This window comes from Lissotriton helveticus, chromosome 11 (assembly GCF_964261635.1).
Source record: "Lissotriton helveticus chromosome 11, aLisHel1.1, whole genome shotgun sequence".
Classification (NCBI taxonomy): domain Eukaryota; kingdom Metazoa; phylum Chordata; class Amphibia; order Caudata; family Salamandridae; genus Lissotriton; species Lissotriton helveticus.
Genome location: NC_136072.1, coordinates 54,591,866 through 54,614,394, shown reverse-complemented (window position 1 = coordinate 54,614,394; position 22,529 = coordinate 54,591,866). Strand labels below are relative to the sequence as shown.

The 22,529-nt window shown below is 43.1% G+C and overlaps 1 protein-coding gene across 1 annotated transcript in view; it reads right to left on the bottom strand.

The window, feature by feature from the left end:
- Window positions 1-6,001: 6,001 nt before the first annotated feature.
- LOC144792908 (acetylcholine receptor subunit delta-like) overlaps window positions 6,002-22,529 on the bottom strand; it is a 120,493-nt gene continuing 103,965 nt past the window's right edge. The window contains exons 10-12 of the mRNA XM_078668111.1: window positions 21,294-21,504; window positions 14,104-14,222; window positions 6,002-8,873 (exon numbers count right to left, since the gene is read on the bottom strand). Coding sequence (XP_078524237.1) covers window positions 8,691-8,873; window positions 14,104-14,222; window positions 21,294-21,504 — 513 coding nt within the window. The 3' untranslated portion in view covers window positions 6,002-8,690. The remainder of the gene's footprint in view (window positions 8,874-14,103; window positions 14,223-21,293; window positions 21,505-22,529) is intronic.

The following is a 22,529-nucleotide window of genomic DNA, read 5'->3' as shown; positions in this document are numbered from 1 at the left end:
TGTGATGCAGGGCTTTACAACGTGACGCATCTCCCTAGATGTGTCACGTTGCAAATAGGGCGCATTGTTTGTGCCACCACTGCGTCACAAAATGTGACACAATAGCGGCGCAAAGAGGCACAATGGGCTTGTAATTCTGCCCCCTAGAGACGTACACGAGAATACTGTGCACTATGTATAAATAAGAATACCTCTAGTAATAACTTCAAACAGTGGACGCTTATATAGTACATGTACACTTGACACATATTTTAATTCACAAATGTTGCACTATTTTAGTAAACACATCCTTTAGCCTAGAGCTCGTAATTACAGTGTACTATCGTAAACATATTCTACAATCACCACAGTTCCACTTTTCACTCAGTACTTTCTCTCAAATGTAACATGTGCATGCAAGTGCCTGTTAAAAAGTGCAACCCCTCATACATGTGCACACCCAGCCCCTGTTTCTGTATCCGACTTGTGCTACGGAAGACCTTCACATGGCTCCTTCAGAACTCAAGACGCACCGTCACACAAGCTCTCATCACCAGCAGATTGGATTACGGCAAAGCACTCTATGAGCAGATTGGATTACGGCAAAGCACTTTATGAGGATGTATGTCACTACAACGCATGCTTTTACAACGCATGCCATTACGACGCAGGTTTTACAACGCAAGTCGTTACAACGACTTGCGTTGGGGGGTGTTGGATAGTGAATAGTTTAATTCACTATTCCAACTACAGTCCCCATGGATAGTAGGGAAGGTGTTGGATAGCAATTAAACTATTCCCTATCCTAGAGCGCCCTCCAGCGCAATTCGTTGTAATGACTTGCGTTGTAAAAGTTGCGTCGTAATGGTAGTGCGTTGTAAAAGTTGCGTTGTAAAGGATGTTTCCCCTTTATAAGCAGATTGGATTACGGCAACGCACTCTAGGCAGGAATGTCCACTCACCTACTCCACAGACTCAAGACCATCCAGAACTCTGCCACAGACTCACCCTGGACCATCCAGGACGTACCCACATCACACCACACCTCAGAGAGCTCCATTGGCTTCCACTGCTGAAGCACTGCCACTTCAAACTCTTGACACACGCATTCAAAGCCCAGCACACCTTGGGTCCCACATACCTCAACCACCAGCTGAACTTCTACCAACCTAGCAGACCGCTCCGATCTGCAGCACTCCCGGTAGCACTCATTCCCCACAACCACAGAAGCAGAATGCGAGGCCACTCATTCCAATACATTGCAGACAAGTCCTGTAAAGGCCTCCCACATCACATTTGGGACTTCACCTCACTCCTCGAGTTCGAGAAGAAGCTCACGACCTGACTCTTCTGATCTACTTCACGGAAACCCCATAATCAGTCGGCCTGACTCCTGAGTCCATCTCGTGACCCCCGCACCTCCTCCTCACCTTGATACCCTCACAAATGGCAAGCTGTGCTTTGCAAATCTTCATAACATAGCATAACGAGCGACCCTTGACCCAACCAAGTAGGTCGCTCCTCCTCCGCACAGCACCGCCTGTGTCTCCCTGCCCCAGCTGCTGCTGTTGAGTACGCTCGAGGCCCTTCACCACCCGCAAGCTGCCACCTGCGCCTTATCCCTGGGGGCCAGTGGTAGGCCGTAGCTGCTCCTCCCTCCCACCTCCCCATATATGCCAGCCGCTGTGCAGCAGCGTCGCTGGCATGCAGAAGGCATGCTTAAGGCGAGCCCATCTGCGCCTGTCCGCACCTGGACCTCGCCCAATGCCAGAACCCCTGGTCCCCGCACCCACCACGACGACCGCCGCCACTACGATGCAAGCACTCTGCACGCTCTCAACTCCGGACGGAGACACACTTGCTTCAAGGTCATCCCGAAACGCACACATGGCCCCTTCACCTGCCGGAACTGCAGCTACACCAGCCTCAGAGCCGATGAACCACCGCCAAGAAAGACCCCAACCACCTCAGATGCATACTACTGAACACCCGCACCGCACGCAAACATGCCGTTGAGCTCTGGGACCTGCTCGACACAACATACCCGGACGTCGCCTTCCTGACAGAGACCTGGTTTAACGACTCCTCCGCACCCGACATCGCCATAGCCTTCCCAGAAGGCCACAAGATCACCCGCAGAGACGGCACCAACAGAGTCGGAGGAGGAATCGCCATTGTCCACAAAAACAGCATCTCGACTAGCACAGACGACGCGCTCAGCACCTCCAAACACATGCATTTCCAGATCCACGCAGACCCTAATTCCACCCTCAGAGGCACCCTCGTCTACCGACCCTCCCGGACCCCGCCCCCAGTTCAGCGACTCCATCACCGACTTGATAAGCACGCACACACTGACCTCCACCGACTACATCCTCCTCGGAGACCTGAACTTTCACCTTGAGAACAACAACGACAACAACTCCCCAACCCTGATCGATAACCTCGCCAACCTCGGACTGAAGCGACTCGTCACAACGCCCACCCACTCTGCCGGCCACACGTTCGACCCAGTCTTCTCCTCAAGCCCATACGTCTCCATCAGCCACACCACCGAACTCCTCTGGACCGACCACCGCTGCATCCACTTCGCCTTCCAGAAGCCAACCACACACCACCACACCCAACAGATCCCCCACCGCTGCTGGAGCAAAATCACCGAAGACCAACTACACGCAAACCTCGCTTCAGCCCACCCATCGAACGCTCCAACACCGCTGACGCTGCCCACAGCCTCAGACGCTGGATCGAGGACTGCGCCAACACCCTCGCCCGCTGAAGAAATCCCCCCACAGAGATACCAGCAAGAGGGCCAGCTGGTTCACCCCAGAGCTCCTAGTCTCCAAGCAAACCTGCCGGGAACTAGAGAAGAAAGGGCAGAGTGAACAAACTTCGGACAGCCACGCAGCCCACAAGGACGCCATTCGCAACCACCACCACCTCATCAGGGCAGCCAAGAGGACCTCCTTCAAAGACCGCCTCGACAACAATGCACACAATAGCAAGGAGCTCTTCAACATCATGAAGGAACTCTCCAACCCCAGCTCCAACACCAACGACATCCCGCCGTCGCAAGCCGTGTGCGACTCCCTCGCCACCTTCTTCCACCACAAGATAGCAGACATCCACAACAGCTTCAACACCCAGATAGCCCCAACAGACAGCAACCCAACAGACCCTCCGTACACCATCAACCACGACCCCCTGCTAGCCTGGAAAAGCATGAGCATCGATGGCACCATCAAGACCATGTGCTCAATCCACTCTGGCTCTCCGTCGGACCCATTCCCTCACCACGTCTTCAACAGAGCAAGCAGCACCATCGCACCCCACCTGCGCAACGTCATCAATCTCTCCCTCGAGACCGCGACCCTCCCAGAGATCTGGAAACATGCCAAGATCAACGCCCTACTCAAAAAACCTAAGGCAGACCCAAAAGACCTCAGGAACTTCCGACCCATCTCTCTGCTCCTCTTCCCGGCCAAGGTCATCGAGAAAACCGTCAACAGACAGCTAACCCGATACCTCGAAGAAAACTGAATCCTGGACCCTTCCCAGTCAGAGTTCCGCAGCAACCACAGCACCGAGACTGCCCTCATCGCCGCCACCGACGACATCAGGACCCTGCTGGACAACGGCAAGACCACAGCACTCATCCTCCTAGACCTTTCTGCCGCCTTCGACACTGCCTGCCACTGCACACTACGCACACGCCTCCACGCCGCAGGGATCCGAGACAAGGCTCTGGATTGGACCACCTCCTTCCTCTCTGGCAGAACCCAGAGCGTCAGCCTCCCCATTCTGTTCCAAAGCCTCCGCGATCATCTACGGCGTACCCCAGGGATCCTCCCTCAGCCCGACGCTGTTCAACATTTATATGGCCCCGCTCGCACACGTGGCCCGACAGCACGACCTCAACATAATCTCCTATGCCAACGACACTCAGCTGATCCTCCCTCACCAAGGACCCCATCAAAGCCAACCTCCACGAAGGAATGAAGGCCGTCACCGACTGGATGAAGACCAGCCGTCTGAAGCTGAACTCGGACAAGACGGAGGTCCTCATCCTCGGATCCAACCCTTCAGCCTGGGACGATTCCTGGTGATTGACAGCACTGGGGGCAGCCCCGACATCCACTCGCCACGCACGCAACCTGGGAATCATCCTCGAATCAACGCTCTCAATGACCAAGCAAGTCAACGCCGTCCCCTTCTCCTGCTTCAACACCCTCTGCATGCTCCGCAAGATCTACAGATGGATCCCGACAGATACAAGAAAGACAGTCACTCAGGCCCTCGCGGGTATGTAGTGCGCTTTACAAATGATTGATTGACAAATCTTCCTAACATAACATAACGTAGCAGCAGCTTTAGGGGAATCATTTTCTTCTGGTGTGCCAGATGTTTGCCACAAGTGCAAGGCACAATATTATTCAACATCTTTAACTTTGATCTTTTTTACCTTTAACCGTTGAACTTTAAGCTTTAACCCGTTTGCTGCTTTGAACATTCCACGCCGGTGCAGAGCATTCTATTAAGCGGGCGGGGCCACGCCAGCCAACAGACTTGCGCAGCACTACGGAGGTAGTGCTTGCGACAGAAGCAGCAAACGGGTTAAATTAATGCAGCACTGTACAAAATAAAAGAAGATGAATGAAATGCTTCCCTATTATAGCCACTTCTGGGCACGCGTTGGAACATGATGGATTAAACTAAGAACGGGTTTTCCAATTTCCACATTATTACCCTAGGTGTGCATAGAGACTAGGGGCCATATGCGCGAACGCATTTTCCTATAGACACAGAATGGGTAAAACCCTTTGATACATCTGGCCCTAGATATATTCATGACCCGAAAAATAAGACATTAGCTGCGTCACTGGTGTAACCTTCCTAAGCGTCTAAGTTCGGTGACTGAAAACACACTATTGCTATTTTATAAAACTTTGTGTATATTTTATGTGGTTCTCTTTGAGTTCCAAATCATCATAAAATCTTTGACTTTGAAAACTTACTATAACTCTGATCTCTTCTAAAATGTTGAAGATGGTATTTAAATGACAGCCTACACAGTAAGCAGTAACAACTCATTTGCAAAAATTGTTTCAGCACCCTCCATCTTGTTTCTGTGCCTTAGAGATGGAATAGACAATATACTTTCCCTCTAGACATCTGTACATATATCTGCTTATACATCTACAAACAAAGGAACACTTATACACATAAATCAAAGCAACACTAGTTAATATTAAATAAATCATTTATTTGAACAGTAACTTTTATCAGAGTAATCAAATTTATTTTTGTACATTAACCAATTGCCAACACAAGCACATGCATGTGCACACCCCGACACATATTGGTATAGATATTTTAAATAATTCTCGAACGTTATCACAGCTTTGTTAAATGCAAAGATTGACAATGCTCAATAAAGTCAGGAGACTACCATCCTGTCATCTGTGGGGAGGATTCATCCCAGCAGACAGTTCAATGTCTTTCATTATTCCTACATCTATAGACAGAATTAGATAACCTATGAAAAACTCACAAGAAAGATGTGATGAACTGAATATGTTCTTAATTGATAAAATAAAATGAATCAAAGATGATATAACAAGCAAATAAAGTTGGCTTCTTTTAGGTCATTTGATCAAGAGACCCTACAGTGTCTACTAACGAATTTAAAAGCAGCCTAGGTGCTAACCAATCACAACGCTGCATTGCAGCATTTTGATAGGCATGGGGAGTGCGGCTCTGACAGAGTCCGAGACGGAGGAGAGCAGTAGCGGAGATGCAGGACCAGCGGCACGGTAAGTGTATTTTTAAAAAAAAAATTACATTGTCCATCCCGCGCCCCCCTTTACTGTCTCCCGCACCACGCCACCCGTGAACCGTGCCGGCCGCCACTGGTGAGAACCCTGAATTATTAAAGAATTATCGGCCCATCTCATTGCTGCCTTATTGTGCCAAACTCCTTGAGGTTCATGTAGCACATGAAATTAGTAGTCATGCGCAAAACTCTAATTTCTTGGATCTTCATCAGGGCAATTTTCACCTTATATATAACACCGAAACAGTGAATCTTTCCGCCATTGACGACCTAGGATTTATCCACAGCCTTTGGCACAGTAGATCACAATATTTTACTCTATCGTGCTTAGGCTGCGGGTATCCCAGGGAGAGTACATACATGCCTGGCGTCATTCCTGAGGAGCAGAGTGCAGCAGTAAACCTACCTTCGATTACAGCTGGGGAGATCAGAGTGGAATGTGGGGTTCCACACGGCTCAGCTCTTTCATCTCATCGTTTTAATATTCAACCTTTATTAAATGAGTGGATTAATCAGGGATACCAGTTTTAATATTATGCAGATAACCCTCAGATTTTATTGTGCCTTGATGAACATGCACCTTCACAGCGAAAATCTTAGTTATGATTTGTTTCATCCATTTGGTCCAATTAGTCCTCGCCCATAGAAATGCGTACGCTCCCTATACCTAAGCGAGCGACTAAAAGACTAGGAGACCTAGTAGACCAACAGCTATCATTGAGATCTCAAATTAACACTGTGGTCTCAAAATGTATTTTTATTCTTAGGACCACTAAGAAAGTGCAACCTTTTCTTCCTTCAGAGGCCTTAAAGACAACCATTGCAACAGTGATTACAGCAAGGCTGGATTATGCTAATATTATATCTTGGCCTCCCCAAATTTGACATCCACAAATTATAATTGGTTCAGTACGTGGCGGCAAGATTTAGTATTTAAGGCCCCCCACACTACACCAGTCTTGAAAGAGTGTCAATGGCCACCTATTAAACAGCACATACAATTTAAAACATTTTTTTAGTTTAAAAGCCATTTACGGGCTGGCTCTGAAAATTTGTAGACAAACAAATGTCGAGAAACACACCTTCAAGACAACTCCACTTATCCACATCAAATCTACTGACCATGACAACATTTTGTAAAGCGAAATCTGGAAGTCAAAGGTTCTTGTGCTGGAACCTATGATTGAATTTCCTTCCACCAGACGTAAGATCACATAGTGATTTAATCACTTACAAGAGGGTCTTTAAGACCTGGCTATTCAATAAAGCTATTGACCACTAATCCTACGTGTCGCTGTTCTTTCCATGACACCATTCAGGTTATCTCCAGCGCCAAGAAACCTTTGGGTGACTGTGTACTTTATACAATTAACATTAACATCATTAACATTGACCATGTTGAAGTAACTCCCAGTGTTTTTCTTTATTACATTACACTGCGGTCAATATTCTGTACTCAACGTGAGAGGAACATTTCTGAAAAAGATATGTAATAGAACTTCTTAATGGTTCTAAATGTGTTCTCTGTCTGATAAATCTTTGCTCTATCTGTCCTTCTCAAATTCCTCACCTGCTCTTCCTCTCAAAATTTTAACTGAATATTCTAAAGGCAATATTCCGATAAATGTGACAGATCAAACTCCACTAAATCAAATTACTCAGTTAACGTCTACTCATAGTTCAGTGTGAGTCTCACTCTTTAGAAATCAAGCTTTTTTTACATCTGCTTCAGATAGGAATGTTACCTAAAATGTACATTTAATTAATTATTTCATTGGTACTTTGTATTTAACACACTACTTGGCTTATAACTCAACATTTCTACAAATGTATTTTTTAGAAAAGAAAATGTTTCTTAAGTATCATATTTACTTTGCTGCAGAGGCTGTTCCCAATACATAAATAAATAGTTTAACCAGCCGAAAAAATACATTCTATGTGATACATATGTCCTTTGCGTTGGTGAAGGCGAGTTAAAATTAATTTATTTGGGTGTTTATATTCTAAATCTGAGCATTACCTTAATTACCAATTTTTAATTTAGAATAATGTGTCGAAAAGACCCAGCTATGGGACATTCTCGTAGTCAAGAATGAGATTTATATATATCTCTTGTTTTTTCGCCCATGGGACAATCGCCTAGTCACGCACAAGATCTTCTATTTATATCTCTTGTTTTCTCACCCATGAGACAATTTCCTAATCAAGTATGAGATCTATACATATCTCTTGTTTTCTTGCCCATGGGACAAACTTATAGTCAAGCATTTGATCTCCTATAGATATCTCTTGTTTTCTCACCCATGGGACATTATCCCAGTCAAGCATGGGATCTACTATATATATCTCTTGTTTTCTTGGCAATGGGACATTCTGCAAGTCAAGCATGAGCTATTCTATATATATATATCATATTTTCTCGCCCATGGGACATTCTCGTACTCAAGCATTAGATATCCTATAGATATCTCTTGTTTTCTCACCCATGGGCCATTCTCCTAGTCAAGCACAGGATCTACTATATATATATCTTGTTTTCGTGGCAATGGGACATTCTGCAAATCAAGTGTGAGCTAATCTATACATATCCAATATTGTCTCGCCCATGGCACATTCTCGTAGCGAAGCATTAGATCTCCTATAGATATTTCTTGATTTCTCGCCCACGAGCCATTCTCCTAGTCAAGCATGAGATTGCCCATATATATCTCTTGTTTTCTTGGAAATGGGACATTCTGCAAGTCAAGCGTGAGCTTTTCTATACATATCTAATATTTTCTCGTCGTTGGGACATTCTCGTAGTCAAGCATTAGATCTCCTATAGATATCCCTTGTTTTCTCGCCCATGGGCCATTGTCCTAGTCAAGCATGAGCTCTACTATATATATCTCTTGTTTTCTTCTGAATAGTCATGAGGATCTCCAGCAAAGGGAAGAGGGGGTGGGTAGTTGTAGATGCCCCCCATAAAAATCGACACAGTTGCCAAAATCATCACCGGAGTCACCAAGAAGAGACAGAGCCGGTCGACCGTCCGCGCCATCCGGTTCCAGTTGTCCTTCTCCTGTAACGCAACAGGAGAAAGAATAAGCAATGCATTGAGGGAAACAAGTCAAATCCTTGTAAAATGGGGTGAAAATCAGAAGAGAAAGATAAGACAGGCAGGGGATTCTTTGATTTTGAGGTTTAGAGGATTGTAATAATTCACAGATAAAGTAATAGGAAACTTTTCCATGGGCAGATCTAAAACCTAATGACTCACTGTTAGAAGGCTAATTTATGAATGAGATACTGCAATTTGGGCTTATTGACACTGAAACCAACAAAATACATTTATCTAAAAATGCCAACTATTTTCTCAATGTATTAGTACAAGTAATAAGTTGTGGGGGTAGTTTTATGACAGACATCTTGGACACACGCCCAGGTTGTGCTTCAATGGTTTCCAGACCAGTTTACCATTTATCATCCACCAAACTGCTAGAAATACCAAATTATTCTTTAAATAGTTTGCATTCATTAGAAAATAATCTATCAAAACAGCAGAACCTTTTACTTCATATTTTACTATCTGTGGTAATAAAAGCCTGGGGTAGTAGAAAATACATAATATAGACATAAGATATATGCTGAAAGTTGGGGTGTTGTGACCGAGCCTTTTGATGTAAAGTGGGTGCAACTAATAGAACATACATAGGGGAGAGCTATAGATCACAGCTTCAGTGACCGCCAAAATGAAGAATTAAGGAAAACACACAATTGCCTGGAGGGAAAATACCCCATATTCCCAGTCACTGAACCCAAGTCAAATGAACAAACTTGAAAGTTATCAAAATTACTTAGAAATACAATACCATTGTAGTTGTATAGTAACTGGTAAGACATTAATGGTGTAATGAGTAATTTCTAACATGATACTCAAATGAAAGGGTAAAATGGTTAATTGATTGCTAGTATAGAAATTAATACAATTTCAGTTGATCCCTTGCACGCCCTGCTGTCAGTTTACCTCCCAGTTACCGGGGGTCCCACTTGACAGACCCCCAAAGTCCCAAAGACAAACTGTGACCTTTTCAAAGAAAAGGAGAACTGATAAGTGTCCCTCACTCCTCTACTGAGGTATGCTCTGGCAGGTAAGAGTGCTAGTAGTCAGGCAAGCCTGTCAGATAATCTCTCATCAGGTTGGAGTAAATGCTGAAATCAGCACACACACAATATTTGGTATTTTACACTATATTATACATTATTCTGCTCTAGAAATCATATGCACTTGCTTGATTAAGAATTTCAGATGGATCTCAGCAAATATACTTGTTACGACCAAGGTTAGATAAGTTATAATAATTTTTCATCACAGATTCCTAATCTTTTAGTCTAAAACCTACCTAAATTATTCCCAGTGGACCAGCATGGTTAAATTAGATGACCAGAAGTTACCAAGTCATGTAAAGTGAATTTCCGACTTGAGGCCTGATAGCACAATAAGGTACATTTAGAAGCTGTAGGACTTGGCCTTTTTGTCTAAAGTTCCCTAAACATTTTGCTTTCCCCTTTGACCGTTTTCTTGACTTAGAGTTGCCAATTTAGATTCTTTGGGTACTTTGCCACTGTTGATCAGTGTCAAAGTACAAGTGTTCCATGTGTAAAGTGTGATGGTAATTGGTTGGCCATGAATGGTATGTGTTTTTTTATTTTATTTATATTTTGTTTGCCCTCCTGCCCTGCTACCCCTGTTCCCTGCCAGCCTCTACTGCCTGGAATGTTATGTTATGGTAAGGTACAGTATGTTATAGTGTTGTATGCTATGGTATGGTATGCTATGGTATGGTATGGTATGGTATGCTATGCTTTGGTATTGCATGGGATGGTACAGTATGTTATGCTATGGTATGGTATGATAAGGTATGGTACAGTATGTTATGGTAAGGTATGGTAAGGTATGGTATGGTAAGGTATGGTATGGTATGATAGGGTATTTTATGGAACAGTATGCTATGGTATGGTATGCTATGGTATAGTATGCTATCTTATGCAATGATACAGTATATTATGGTACAGTATGGCATGATATGATATGGTATGGTATGGTATGGTATGCTATGCTATGCTAAGCTATGGTATGGTATGAAACGGTATGGTATGGTATGGTACAGTATGTTATGAAATGGAATGGGAGGGTATGGCATGATTAGTATGTTATTGTATGGTATGCTAGGCTATGGTATGGTATGGTATGATAAGGTATGGTACAGTATGTTATGGTACAGTATGTTATGGAATGGAATGGGAGGGTATGGCATGATTAGTATGTTATTGTATGGTATGCTATGCTATGGTATGGTATGATAAGGTATGGTACAGTATGTAATGGTACAGTATGTTATGGAATGGGAGGGTATGGCATGATTAGTATGTTATTGTATGGTATGCTATGGTATGGTATGGTTTGGTATGGTATGATAAGGTATGGTACAGAATGTTATGGTATGCTATGGGATGGTATGTTATGGTATGGGACGGGATGGTATGGTACAGTATGTTATGGTAATGAATGCGATCGTATAGGATGTTATGGTATCGTGTCGTTCAGTATGCTATGGTGTGGTATGGTACGGTATGATATGGTATGCTATGGTATGGTATGCTATTTTATGATATGATACAGTATGTTATAGTACAGTATGGTATGATATGGTACGGTATGCTATGCTATGCTATGGTATGATATGGTATGGTACAGTATGTTATGGTATGGCATGCTATGGTATGGAATCATATGGTGAGGTATGGGAAGGTATGGTTTGGGACGGTATGTTATGGAATGGTATGGTATGAAACGCTATGGTATGGTACAGTATGTTATGGTATGGCATGCTATGGTATGGAATTATATGGTGTGGTATGGGAAGGTATGGTTTGGGACGGTATGTTATGGTATGGTATGGTATGAAACGGTATGGTATGGTACAGTATGTTATGGTATGGCATGCTATGGTATGGAATTATATGGTGTGGTATGGGAAGGTATGGTTTGGGACGGTATGTTATGGTATGGTATGGTATGAAACGGTATGGTATGGTACAATATGTTATGGTATGGCATGCTATGGTATGGAATCATATGGTGTGGTATGGGAAGGTATGGTTTGGGACGGTATGTTATGGTATGGTATGGTATGAAACGGTATGGTATGGTACAGTATGTTATGGTATGGCATGCTATGGTATGGATTCATATGGTGTGGTATGGGAAGGTATGGTTTGGGACGGTATGTTATGGTATGGTATGGTATGAAACGGTATGGTATGGTACAGTATGTTATGGTATGGCATGCTATGGTATGGAATCATATGGTGTGGTATGGGAAGGTATGGTTTGGGACGGTATGTTATGGTATGGTATGGTATGAAACGGTATGGTATGGTACAGTATGTTATGGTATGGCATGCTATGGTATGGAATCATATGGTGTGGTATGGGAAGGTATGGTTTGGGACGGTATGTTATGGTATGGTATGGTATGAAACGGTATGGTATGGTACAGTATGTTATGGTATGGCATGCTATGGTATGGAATCATATGGTGTGGTATGGGAAGGTATGGTTTGGAACGGTATGTTATGGTATGGTATGGTATGAAACGGTATGGTATGGTACAGTATGTTATGGTATGGCATGCTATGGTATGGAATCATATGGTGTGGTATGGGAAGGTATGGTTTGGGACGGTATGTTATGGTATGGCATGCTATGGTATGGAATCATATGGTGTGGTATGGGAAGGTATGGTTTGGGACGGTATGTTATGGTATGGTATGGTATGAAACGGTATGGTATGGTACAGTATGTTATGGTATGGCATGCTATGGTATGGAATCATATGGTGTGGTATGGGAAGGTATGGTTTGGGACGGTATGTTATGGTATGGTATGGTATGAAACGGTATGGTATGGTACAGTATGTTATGGTATGGCATGCTATGGTATGGAATCATATGGTGTGGTATGGGAAGGTATGGTTTGGGACGGTATGTTATGGTATGGTATGGTATGAAACGGTATGGTATGGTACAGTATGTTATGGTATGGCATGCTATGGTATGGAATCATATGGTGTGGTATGGGAAGGTATGGTTTGGGACGGTATGTTATGGTATGGCATGCTATGGTATGGAATCATATGGTGTGGTATGGGAAGGTATGGTTTGGGACGGTATGTTATGGTATGGTATGGTATGAAACGGTATGGTATGGTACAGTATGTTATGGTATGGCATGCTATGGTATGGAATCATATGGTGTGGTATGGGAAGGTATGTTTTGGGACGGTATGTTATGGTACAGTATGTTATGGTATGGCATGCTATGGTATGGAATCATATGGTGTGGTATGAGAAGGTATGGTTTGGGACGGTATGTTATGGTATGGTGTGCCATGGTATGGCATGGTATGGTCTGTCTGCCTAAAAGTGTTCTCTGGCCCAAACGAACAAGGATGTTTGAGCATGGAAGGTACTTCAGAGCACACACCTGGAGCTTTAGTCACTTATAGCTAAGGAAGTGTACATGCGAAGATGAAAATAAACAAAGTCCTTTTTTCCCTATAGAATTAGTAACAAGGGCGAAGTTGTGGCACCACCTTCTACCAGAATAGTGATTAACTTCTTTGCATAAAGGTGAACCTGCCAGAAAAGAGAGAAAGGAATTCGAGTGAATGCTTTCATTTACCATGGAGTGAAGTGTTTAGCCAGATGGGTGGTGCTGCAGTGACGTATATCAGAATGACCCCAAGCTAAGAAATGATGAACGTGCGGCTAAAGTATTTTGAGTGATCATTAATTTAGTATTTTCTATCGTTCTGGAAATACAATCACTCCGTCACATCCCTTTTCAAATCTGAGGCAAAGATATTACTGTACGTGTTCTTTTGTCTCCAACCGGGCTCAAAGTTTGACAGAACAACATTAGTTAGGGACAATGGACCTGGACTTCTAAAGATTGTTAAAAAACAATATCAATTGGTAGGTAGCCAAAATACTCATGAAATAAATTTACCTGATCAGACATTCCTTTCACCCCAGACGACTATGAAGGCTTCATTCACAACTTCCTGGCACTTTTGTATAGCACTTTTCATAGATTTCTGTGCCTATTTCTATTGCTTTTTGTGAATTGCGTCAAATACATAAATATAGGCAAATCTTAAGCGTAAGGTTATGAAGCTCAATTTTTCACATATTTATTTGCATTTAGCCCCAAGTTCTTGATTAAATTGCTAGAAGAGATCACAGACCTCATTGTAAGCATTCCTGTCCCTCATGTGCTTGACTATGAAGTTGGCGCCTTCGATGGACGGCGTCACTTCGGTCAGCAGTTGCTCCTGGACTTCATTTTGGGTAAGAGGTTTCATGCCTGGACAGAAGGACGAAAAAATAATTTAAGAAAACAGAACTTTACTGATGATGCAATTAGGACGAATTCACTATTTATGATTTTACATGCCAAGCCCTGTTGGATTTTGCTAAATATTTAATTAATTGGATTTTGGTTGCTGCAGGCTTACTATCTAGAGATATTAATAACCTTTACCATTGTTTGGGGAACTTTCTCAACAATGTTAAAAAGAAAAAAATTAGCATGAAATTAGATCATAAATAAATCATCATTAATAGTTTCATGTCACTTACATTAGTTTCATGGCAACATGTTTTCCCTATCCTCTAGTAACGTTTTAAACCAAATCACCACCATGTTTTTGTTTCTTTGGGCATCTAACCGCCCCTGACAGGCTATGATGTTTCATCATGAATTTAAGTCACTCTTTTTTCACTTGTCGGGGCTAACAAACCATTTGACAAATGTCTTGCACTCCCACTCCTGTTGTATTTATTGATATTCATGCTACTATGATTTCTCTAATTTCTTTATTCTGGAAGATTGTTTATTAAATGTACTTGGCAGCAGTATTATATAGCATGTACCATACCACTGAGGGGCCAGAGTACTTTACAGAGTCACATAAGTTTTAGATTTAGGATGGTAGGTATAAAGGAGCAAAGAGGCCTGAAGGCCACCAACATTACAGTAAAATATACAAACAAAAATGGGATAAAAATGGAAGAAGGATGCTCTTAAATTTATAATTGACATGTACAAGGTGAGGTTGACCTCTTTATGACTTTAGTCATTAATGGGAGAAATTTTATGCAGTGAAAATTATTCAGGTCTTCTGGATCAGCATTGGGTTTTACGGGGTTCGGGGGAGGGAGTGGTGTGGGACACTTGTCCTAGCAACAGGGATGCTGCAACTCACATTTTCAGGGATGTGTTTATCAGGTTTATCCAGCAGATTCTCTAGAGATGAGTCAGTAGGAGGAGGGTTCAGTGCTCATTGTTATCTATGTACTTCTTTTGGGAGACCTCATCAAAGAAAGACCAGGTTTCTGCAGATTTCTTGGTTGGAGGATGGGGGTCCATAGTAAAAACTGCATGAGTTGAGAGGGTCTCAATCCCTTTGATTTTCTCTTCAAAGCATTATGAGAACTCCACTCCCTTCTTTGGTATTATTTATCAGCGGAATTTGATGGATTGGTGATCTTTTCAAGTATTGTGAATAGGTTCTTCAGTCAATTGTTTGGCTTGCTCAGTTTCTGTTATGTAATATGTGGATTTCTTTTCAAAGATAATTTTTTGAAGTGTCTGTATTCTAGATGTTGTGTTACTTGAAGGTGATTGTTACTAGATGTGTTCTTTAGCTCTGAGCAACGTCTTCACAAGTTGGCAGGTGTACCAGGGTGCTGGGCTGATTTCTTCTGCCTTAGTCCTTTTTGCTTTTTAGGGCAAAAAGGCTGTTTAGTATTTCAGATGCTTCCCCTTTTTGTTAGTGAGTCGCATGAGGGCTGATCTCTTGGTTCTAGGATGGATAATACAGGGCTGAGGAAACTTTGGTGGCAAGAGAGGAGGTGTTTATGTACTTAGGGGGTCATTAGGATTGCGGTTTTTCTGCATCCTCCGGGCCGGCGGAAGTGTCCGCCGGCCCGGAGGATGAGGAAAAACTGCTGCGGAGCCTTCAAAGACCCCCCATCAGATTAGGATGGCTGCAGGGTCAGGAAGACCGTCCGCAGCATTTCCGCCGCGGTCGCCTTCCGACCGTGGCGGAAAAGCACTAACATGTCTGGCGGTGTCTATCAGACACCGCCAGGCATATTAAGATGTCTGCATTTCTATGCCTTTCCACGGCGGCATTTCCGCCGTGGAAAGGCATACAGACTTTTGTTTGGGGGCCCGTTGCGGGCCCCCAGGGGTGAAGGGGGGAGGGGGGTGCACATGGGGGGTACCTATGATACCCCCCTGCCTTTGCATGCACCAAGCGGCAGGCACCGCGCGGTGCCTGCCGCTTTGTGCATGCAAATGCACTGCTTTCATTTTTAACATTGCGGCGGGTGCTGCTGCAAGCAGCACCCGCCGCAATGTTAAAAATACAGGATGTGACCGCAAGGGTGGCGGTCACATCCTAATTTGCACAGAGGGACCGCCGCTGCCCCTGCGGACGGTCCCTCCTACTCTGGGGTGGCGGACGGACGCAGGTCCATCCGCCATCCTAATGAGCACCTAAGTGTCTGCTAAACGAATTGTTTTGAATAAGATTACAGAGACAGCTTAGATAAGACTCTATGCTCTGACTGACCCTTTCTGTCTGATCGGTTGGCTGTGGATGGTAACCTGAGGATAGAACTTGATGTTCACCTAGGGAAGAGCAGATTGAGGGGCAGAACCCAGACATGTATTGAGAGGCCCTGTCAGAGTTTATGGTGTCAAAGAGCAAATGCAGGTGAAATATATGAGCCATATATTTGTTACCTATCATGCTGGCAGTCGGAAGCCTCCAACATAGGGAAAAATGAGCAACATTGAAAAAATGCTCTACAGTGACCGTGATCAGTGCATTTTTATAGTAAGTGGGAATTGTGTGTAAAGGATGAGGAGAAGCAGGCAAAAGCTGAAGAAAACCAAAGAGCTTATCATGGATTGCCTTGGACTATGCACAGATAGGGAAAGAGTGATTTGACATAGAGATAAACATCCTGGTGATCAGTAGTCCACCGGAAGGAATGCAAGATACATTCGAAGGTTGATTTAACTGCACAGTGCCCTGCTACCTCCAAATCATGACACATTTCCAGAACCTTGGTTTGAAAACACGTTCCAACAAGGTCTGCTGGAAAAAATATAGATTCTGGTTGTACTTGCCTCTGCAGAGCATCAAGATCTTCTAGAGAGATCACAGCATGAACACCTCTCACACGCTGTAAGAAGGACTTTCCCGGACAGTTAGCTTTGTCAGGGAGTAAAAGGACAGGTGTCCCGATACCCTAAACCACAATTGCTCATCTGGGCAAGGCATCAGCATGAATTATTTGAGTGACGGAGATGTGAGTTACAAAACAGTCATAGTTAGAAAGGAATTGGCCCTATGTCTGCTATTTTTACAGTGCATGCTCTACAGAAAATTGAGGTTTTAATCATCTGTCTGAACCTCTAAAGGTTCAACTGCCCCCATCAAAAAATGCCTTCCCTTCATACAGACATGTTTAAGGGTCAAGAGCTTTTATTCCAAAATGGAATACCTTGGTTCACAAGGGTTCTAGACATGGGCGAGATAAAAGATGGGATGGTTGAATGATATTGTTCTCCACCTGGAGCTCAAGCAGAACATTCCAAAAACAAAATTAGAGACATTGGTTGCCACAATAAATATTTTGGATGTACCTGAGTGTCTGAGAATAGGGGCTTGTGTGAAAGCCTTCTTGAGCTTGATAAAGGTGTCTTGAGCATATTAAGTTAAAACAAAACCTTTAGTAGGGTCTCCTTCATAGCAGCAGAAATGTGACTGTTCATTTCAGCAAAGTTATTAATAAACTTGCTGTAAAAGTTAGCCAGTCCCATACAACTCTGGGTCTTCTTGATTGACTTGGGGGTTGACAATTAAAAATTGCAGAGATCTTAAGAAAGTTCATAGTTGGTCCACCTTGTGAGAGACAGTATCCCTGATACTCCACTTCTGTTCTCTCGAATTCACATTTCTTTGCCTGACAGGTTTTCCCTGAAATGTAGAAGGACTAAATTAGCAGAGACTTAATGCTCTGGAAAGGAAGCAGAGAATATCTAAATAACTTCCAGGTATACTACAAGAGACTGGTTCAGAATGTCATCAAACCTGCTACTGATGAACCTCTGAAAAAACACTGGTGTGCGTGTAAGGCCAAAGGATGTCCAAAAAGTCATCTTCCACTCATCACCTTCCTTAACCCCTTCCATGCTCATGACGAGCTCAGCTCGTCATGGCATATTCCTCTCAGGTGCTCATGATGAACTGAGCGCAACATGACCACACCCGTTTTCATTTCTGTCTAGCACAGCAGGGGAAACTCTCAAGCAGCGATGAGGTTAATCCAGAGCAGATGGTAAGCTCTACTGAGATTTAACATCGTGAAATATTTTGCACAACAAATGGACTCAGGTATATCCTTAATGAGTGGAAGCAAGTAACGGTCCTTCTTTATGATCTTATTTAACCCATGTTAATCGATGCAAGGTCATAGCTAGTTTGACTTTTAAGGGACGAAAAAAGTGGGGCTCCAGCATGTGATGTTGAAAGGACAATTAACACATTTTGAGATTCTCATCTAAATATTCCTTTAAAAAGTATTTCTCATGCTGGGATAGAGAGTACAGTCTACCTGGGGGAATTATGACTCTGGGTACAGTTGGAAGATGTGATTATATCCAAAGCAATTGTCTCATTTTGATAGTTTAAAGACACTAAGAGCTGAACTTTGATAGATGTCATGAGACTAGAAGTCAAAGGATTACATCTTCCTAAATTGACATTTTAGTCATGCTGCCCAGTCTAAGTCAACATAAATGCAGGAGGCACTGAAATCTAACAGAGCAGGACGGACTTGCAGGATCAACTCTAACAAGAACATACTTGAATTGGATCCACAGAAGGAACTAACATCTTGAAGGAGAGTTGAATCTCCTTCCCTATTTTCTCTTACAAAGAATGGGACCTGGCAGTTCCATGTGGCCTTGAGAGACAAACAGTATCATTCCACAGGAGGTGGTTAGGACTCGCACAATAGGGACACAAATGTTCCTCACATCTTCATTCTCTTTATTCATTGGACAAGAGTCCTTCAGAAGTACTGAGCCTCATTGGCTCATCAGGCAAGGAACAACAGTCTCAGTAACTGCCTCAGTTTGCCTAACATCTCGGGAAGAAGGCGTCATTTCATTTCTCCTTTCATTAAGTCAGTGGGCAATCATGAGGACCTGGTTCAGAAGTTCAGTAAATAAAGAAGCTCGTGGAACTCTTGCCAGTCTATCGTTTAAGACCTTCTTTAACCCTCTCTGAAATAAAGTTACTAGTGTTCCACCCAGCTAGTGTCAGCAACAAGTTCGCAAAATTGAGTACTTCAGAATTTTCCTGAGAGATCTCACACAGGGTGTCCTCGATGGAAGCTCTGTGACCTGTGCTCTCAAAGATTTTCTTCAACTTTGCCAAATAAAATTGCATAATTATCCAGGCTAGGCTCTGCAACAACAACTACAAGAATTGCCCAGTCTGGAACTGCACAAATCAAGACACCAACTTTGGATCTGTTAGAAGAAAATTGTCCAGGTCAAAAGGCAAAATAAACATCCAGGCCATCCCAAAACTCATTCAACCCCATAGGATCTCTAGAATACTCTGATGTTGAAGGGCGATGGTAAGCAGAGCGCAAGGCCTGGAATGGATTGCTTGATGAAGGGCAGTAGTATTGGGCCTCAATTGGTCTCATTCCAGAGTTTGTTGCTGGAGAACAGTGGTCAGGTTAATACTAGGATCCATGCTGGAAACAGTCAGAAGTTTTTGTTTCATTTTTTTAAAATTCCAAATATCAATATTAAAAGAAGCTAAATATGTGTAACACTTAAAAGTAGCCGCAAACTGCGCATAAAAATATATTAAAAATAAATGAACTAGAATTATAATAAAACAGAACTGGTGCTTCCTAAAAGACGGGTGAACCTAGAAGATGTAGGAAAGTCCTTTTTTTGGTGTAAATGCATATTACTGGAAAATAAGGTTCATAATCACATAAATACAAAGGACTATTAGCTTTGCATTAGTGTGACCTGAAGACACAGTTCAAACACATTGGCAAAGCCCAGGGGTATTTTTAGAAAGGCAATGTCACTCTTGTTTTCTTGCACATCAAACCAGTAATCACTACTTTCCTGATGCAGGCTGTGGTGTTAAGCCAGTAATTGGGCGTTAGTCAGGGCAAACCAGGTAAAATCTACCAAATTCATAATGGTGTCCTCAGTGTCTGATTAATCCAAAGTCATCACTAAAGGAAGGTGGTTTTTAGTATTTGAGCTGAAGCAATGGAGAAAGACATTTCCCATTTCAATTAGTTCATAAACCAGGGAGCTTCAGGCTACGAAACTAAAACAAACTAAAATCCATTTGTTCAAGGAAGCAGAATAAGTGTTTCCACAAATAGGACACGTTACAATGCAAACATTTACAACGCATGCTTTTACAATGTGGTTTTTACATACCAACATCCATTTCAACGCATGATTTTACAACACATGCCATCACAATGCATTTTTGAAACTACATTTACAACACATTCCATTACAATGCATACCATTACAATGCATAATACTTTTAGGGCAACAGTAGGGTAAGTGTTGGATAGTATAGGGGTTCATCATCATCGTCATTAATACTTTATTTCGGCCTCTCGGGCCATTAAAGTGCATCGTTAAAACAAATAATATACACGTCTGGTTTAAAAACAGTGAATGCTGGTAAAAATTACTATTCCCACTCCAGTGAGTGCAACAGTAGGGTAAGTGTTGGATAGTGTAAGGGTAAAAATTACTATTTCCATGTACCTCAAAACTCATACCCACCCTAAAACGTAAAAAATGCCCATTACTTGCCTTATAATGCGTTGTAATGGCATGCGTTGTAGTGACATGCGTTGTAATGGCATGCATTGTAGTGACATGCGTTGTAATGGCTGCGTTGTAATGGCATGTGATGTAAAGGCTGCTGTGTTGTAACAGCCGCGTTGTAAAGGTAGTGCGTTGTAATGACTGCGTTGTCATGGATTTTTCCCATTTCCACAGTGTTAGTGCTACATTTTTAGTTCATTGCCTTCAGTGAGCTATATAAATGCATTCATTCAGACATACTCCCACACTCACCCTTACATGGGTACTCACACACTCACAATAATTCACTCATGTACTCTCACTCACTCACACACTAACAATCACTCTCACTCACTCACTCACACACTCACAATCACTTACTCATACGCTCTGACTCTCTCTCAAACTCACTCACACAGTAACTCGTTCAAGGCTACACTCACGCCCGGTGATGACATAGAGAAGCTCCAGTGAAGGCTCCTTACTTACTTGCAGGAGTGGTTCTGCTGGTCAGACCGTGGCGCTCTGACTGCTTCTCAAACATCAGTTCACTGCGCGATTTGATGTTGAAGTACTCCTCTGCCTTGACGATGTACCCCACAGAGCTGCTCCGCCTCTGCAGGACACCATCCCAGGGCTCCACTGGGCTCTCTTCTGGCTGGGACATGTGCAGGATCCGAGGCAGCTTGTACAGGAAGAGCTAGGACCAAAAACACAAACAACAGTTCAGCATCATCAGCAATAACAACTACTATATGATGACACATTTAACTAGTGTTCCAGGTGCTATATCACACTTCCAAGTTGGGTACTAGTTGACCTCAGTTTGCCTATACTTACTCTTTTAGTTAGCCTCATATGTGCTGCATGGCCGACCTTTGGTCCCACTGTTGTGCTGATGAAATTATTGGGGGTCACACCTGGTAGGTTTCCTAATCCCCAAAAGGAAGCTATGACCTTTTCCGAGAAAAGGAAACTGCCAGGTGTATCTTACTCCTCCTGCTGAGTTATGCTGGATAAGGGTGTTAGGAGTCAGACCAACCTATCAGGGAATATTTCATCTGCAGGGGATATATTGGAAACCCACACTGAACCCCAAAATCTGTACACACATTAAAGTAATAAAATAATATTTATTATGTACTATTCTCACACAAGATATGTCAGCATTATTACTATAATTATTAACAACTCTACTAACAAAATGGATAAAAGTGTGAACGATAACTACAGCCTTATTATATTTGTATACTTCAGAGCTATGATCTAAGTGCAATGGGTATACCAGATATGGGTCCTGTGCTCACTGTGCCACTGCAACTGAAGGGCCCAAACCAGGATGAAACCGGTCTTGTGCTACTTGTGTTCCAGTTCAGCCGGGACAGTTTGGGCTGGACTGCTCCTATTAGAGCATTTCCAAGATTGACTCTACTTGGGCCAGTGGTCGAGTCATGCCACGTACTCTACTTGGACCTTTGTTATTGACTCAAGCAAAGACTGCACTTGGGGCATTAGTAGACTTGGGACAAGCAGTAGACTCTTCTTCAGTGCATCCTGGAAAACTGGATGAAACAATGGATGGAAGGTGGATGCAAAGATGGAGAGGGTGGGGTCAGAAGGGGGTGGATGTGAAGATGGAAAGAACATTAAGACAGAATATATTGGAGAGCAAAGGTTCAGAGGAGAACATCAGTTCAAAGGGGACAGTTGAGATAGAAGGAATAC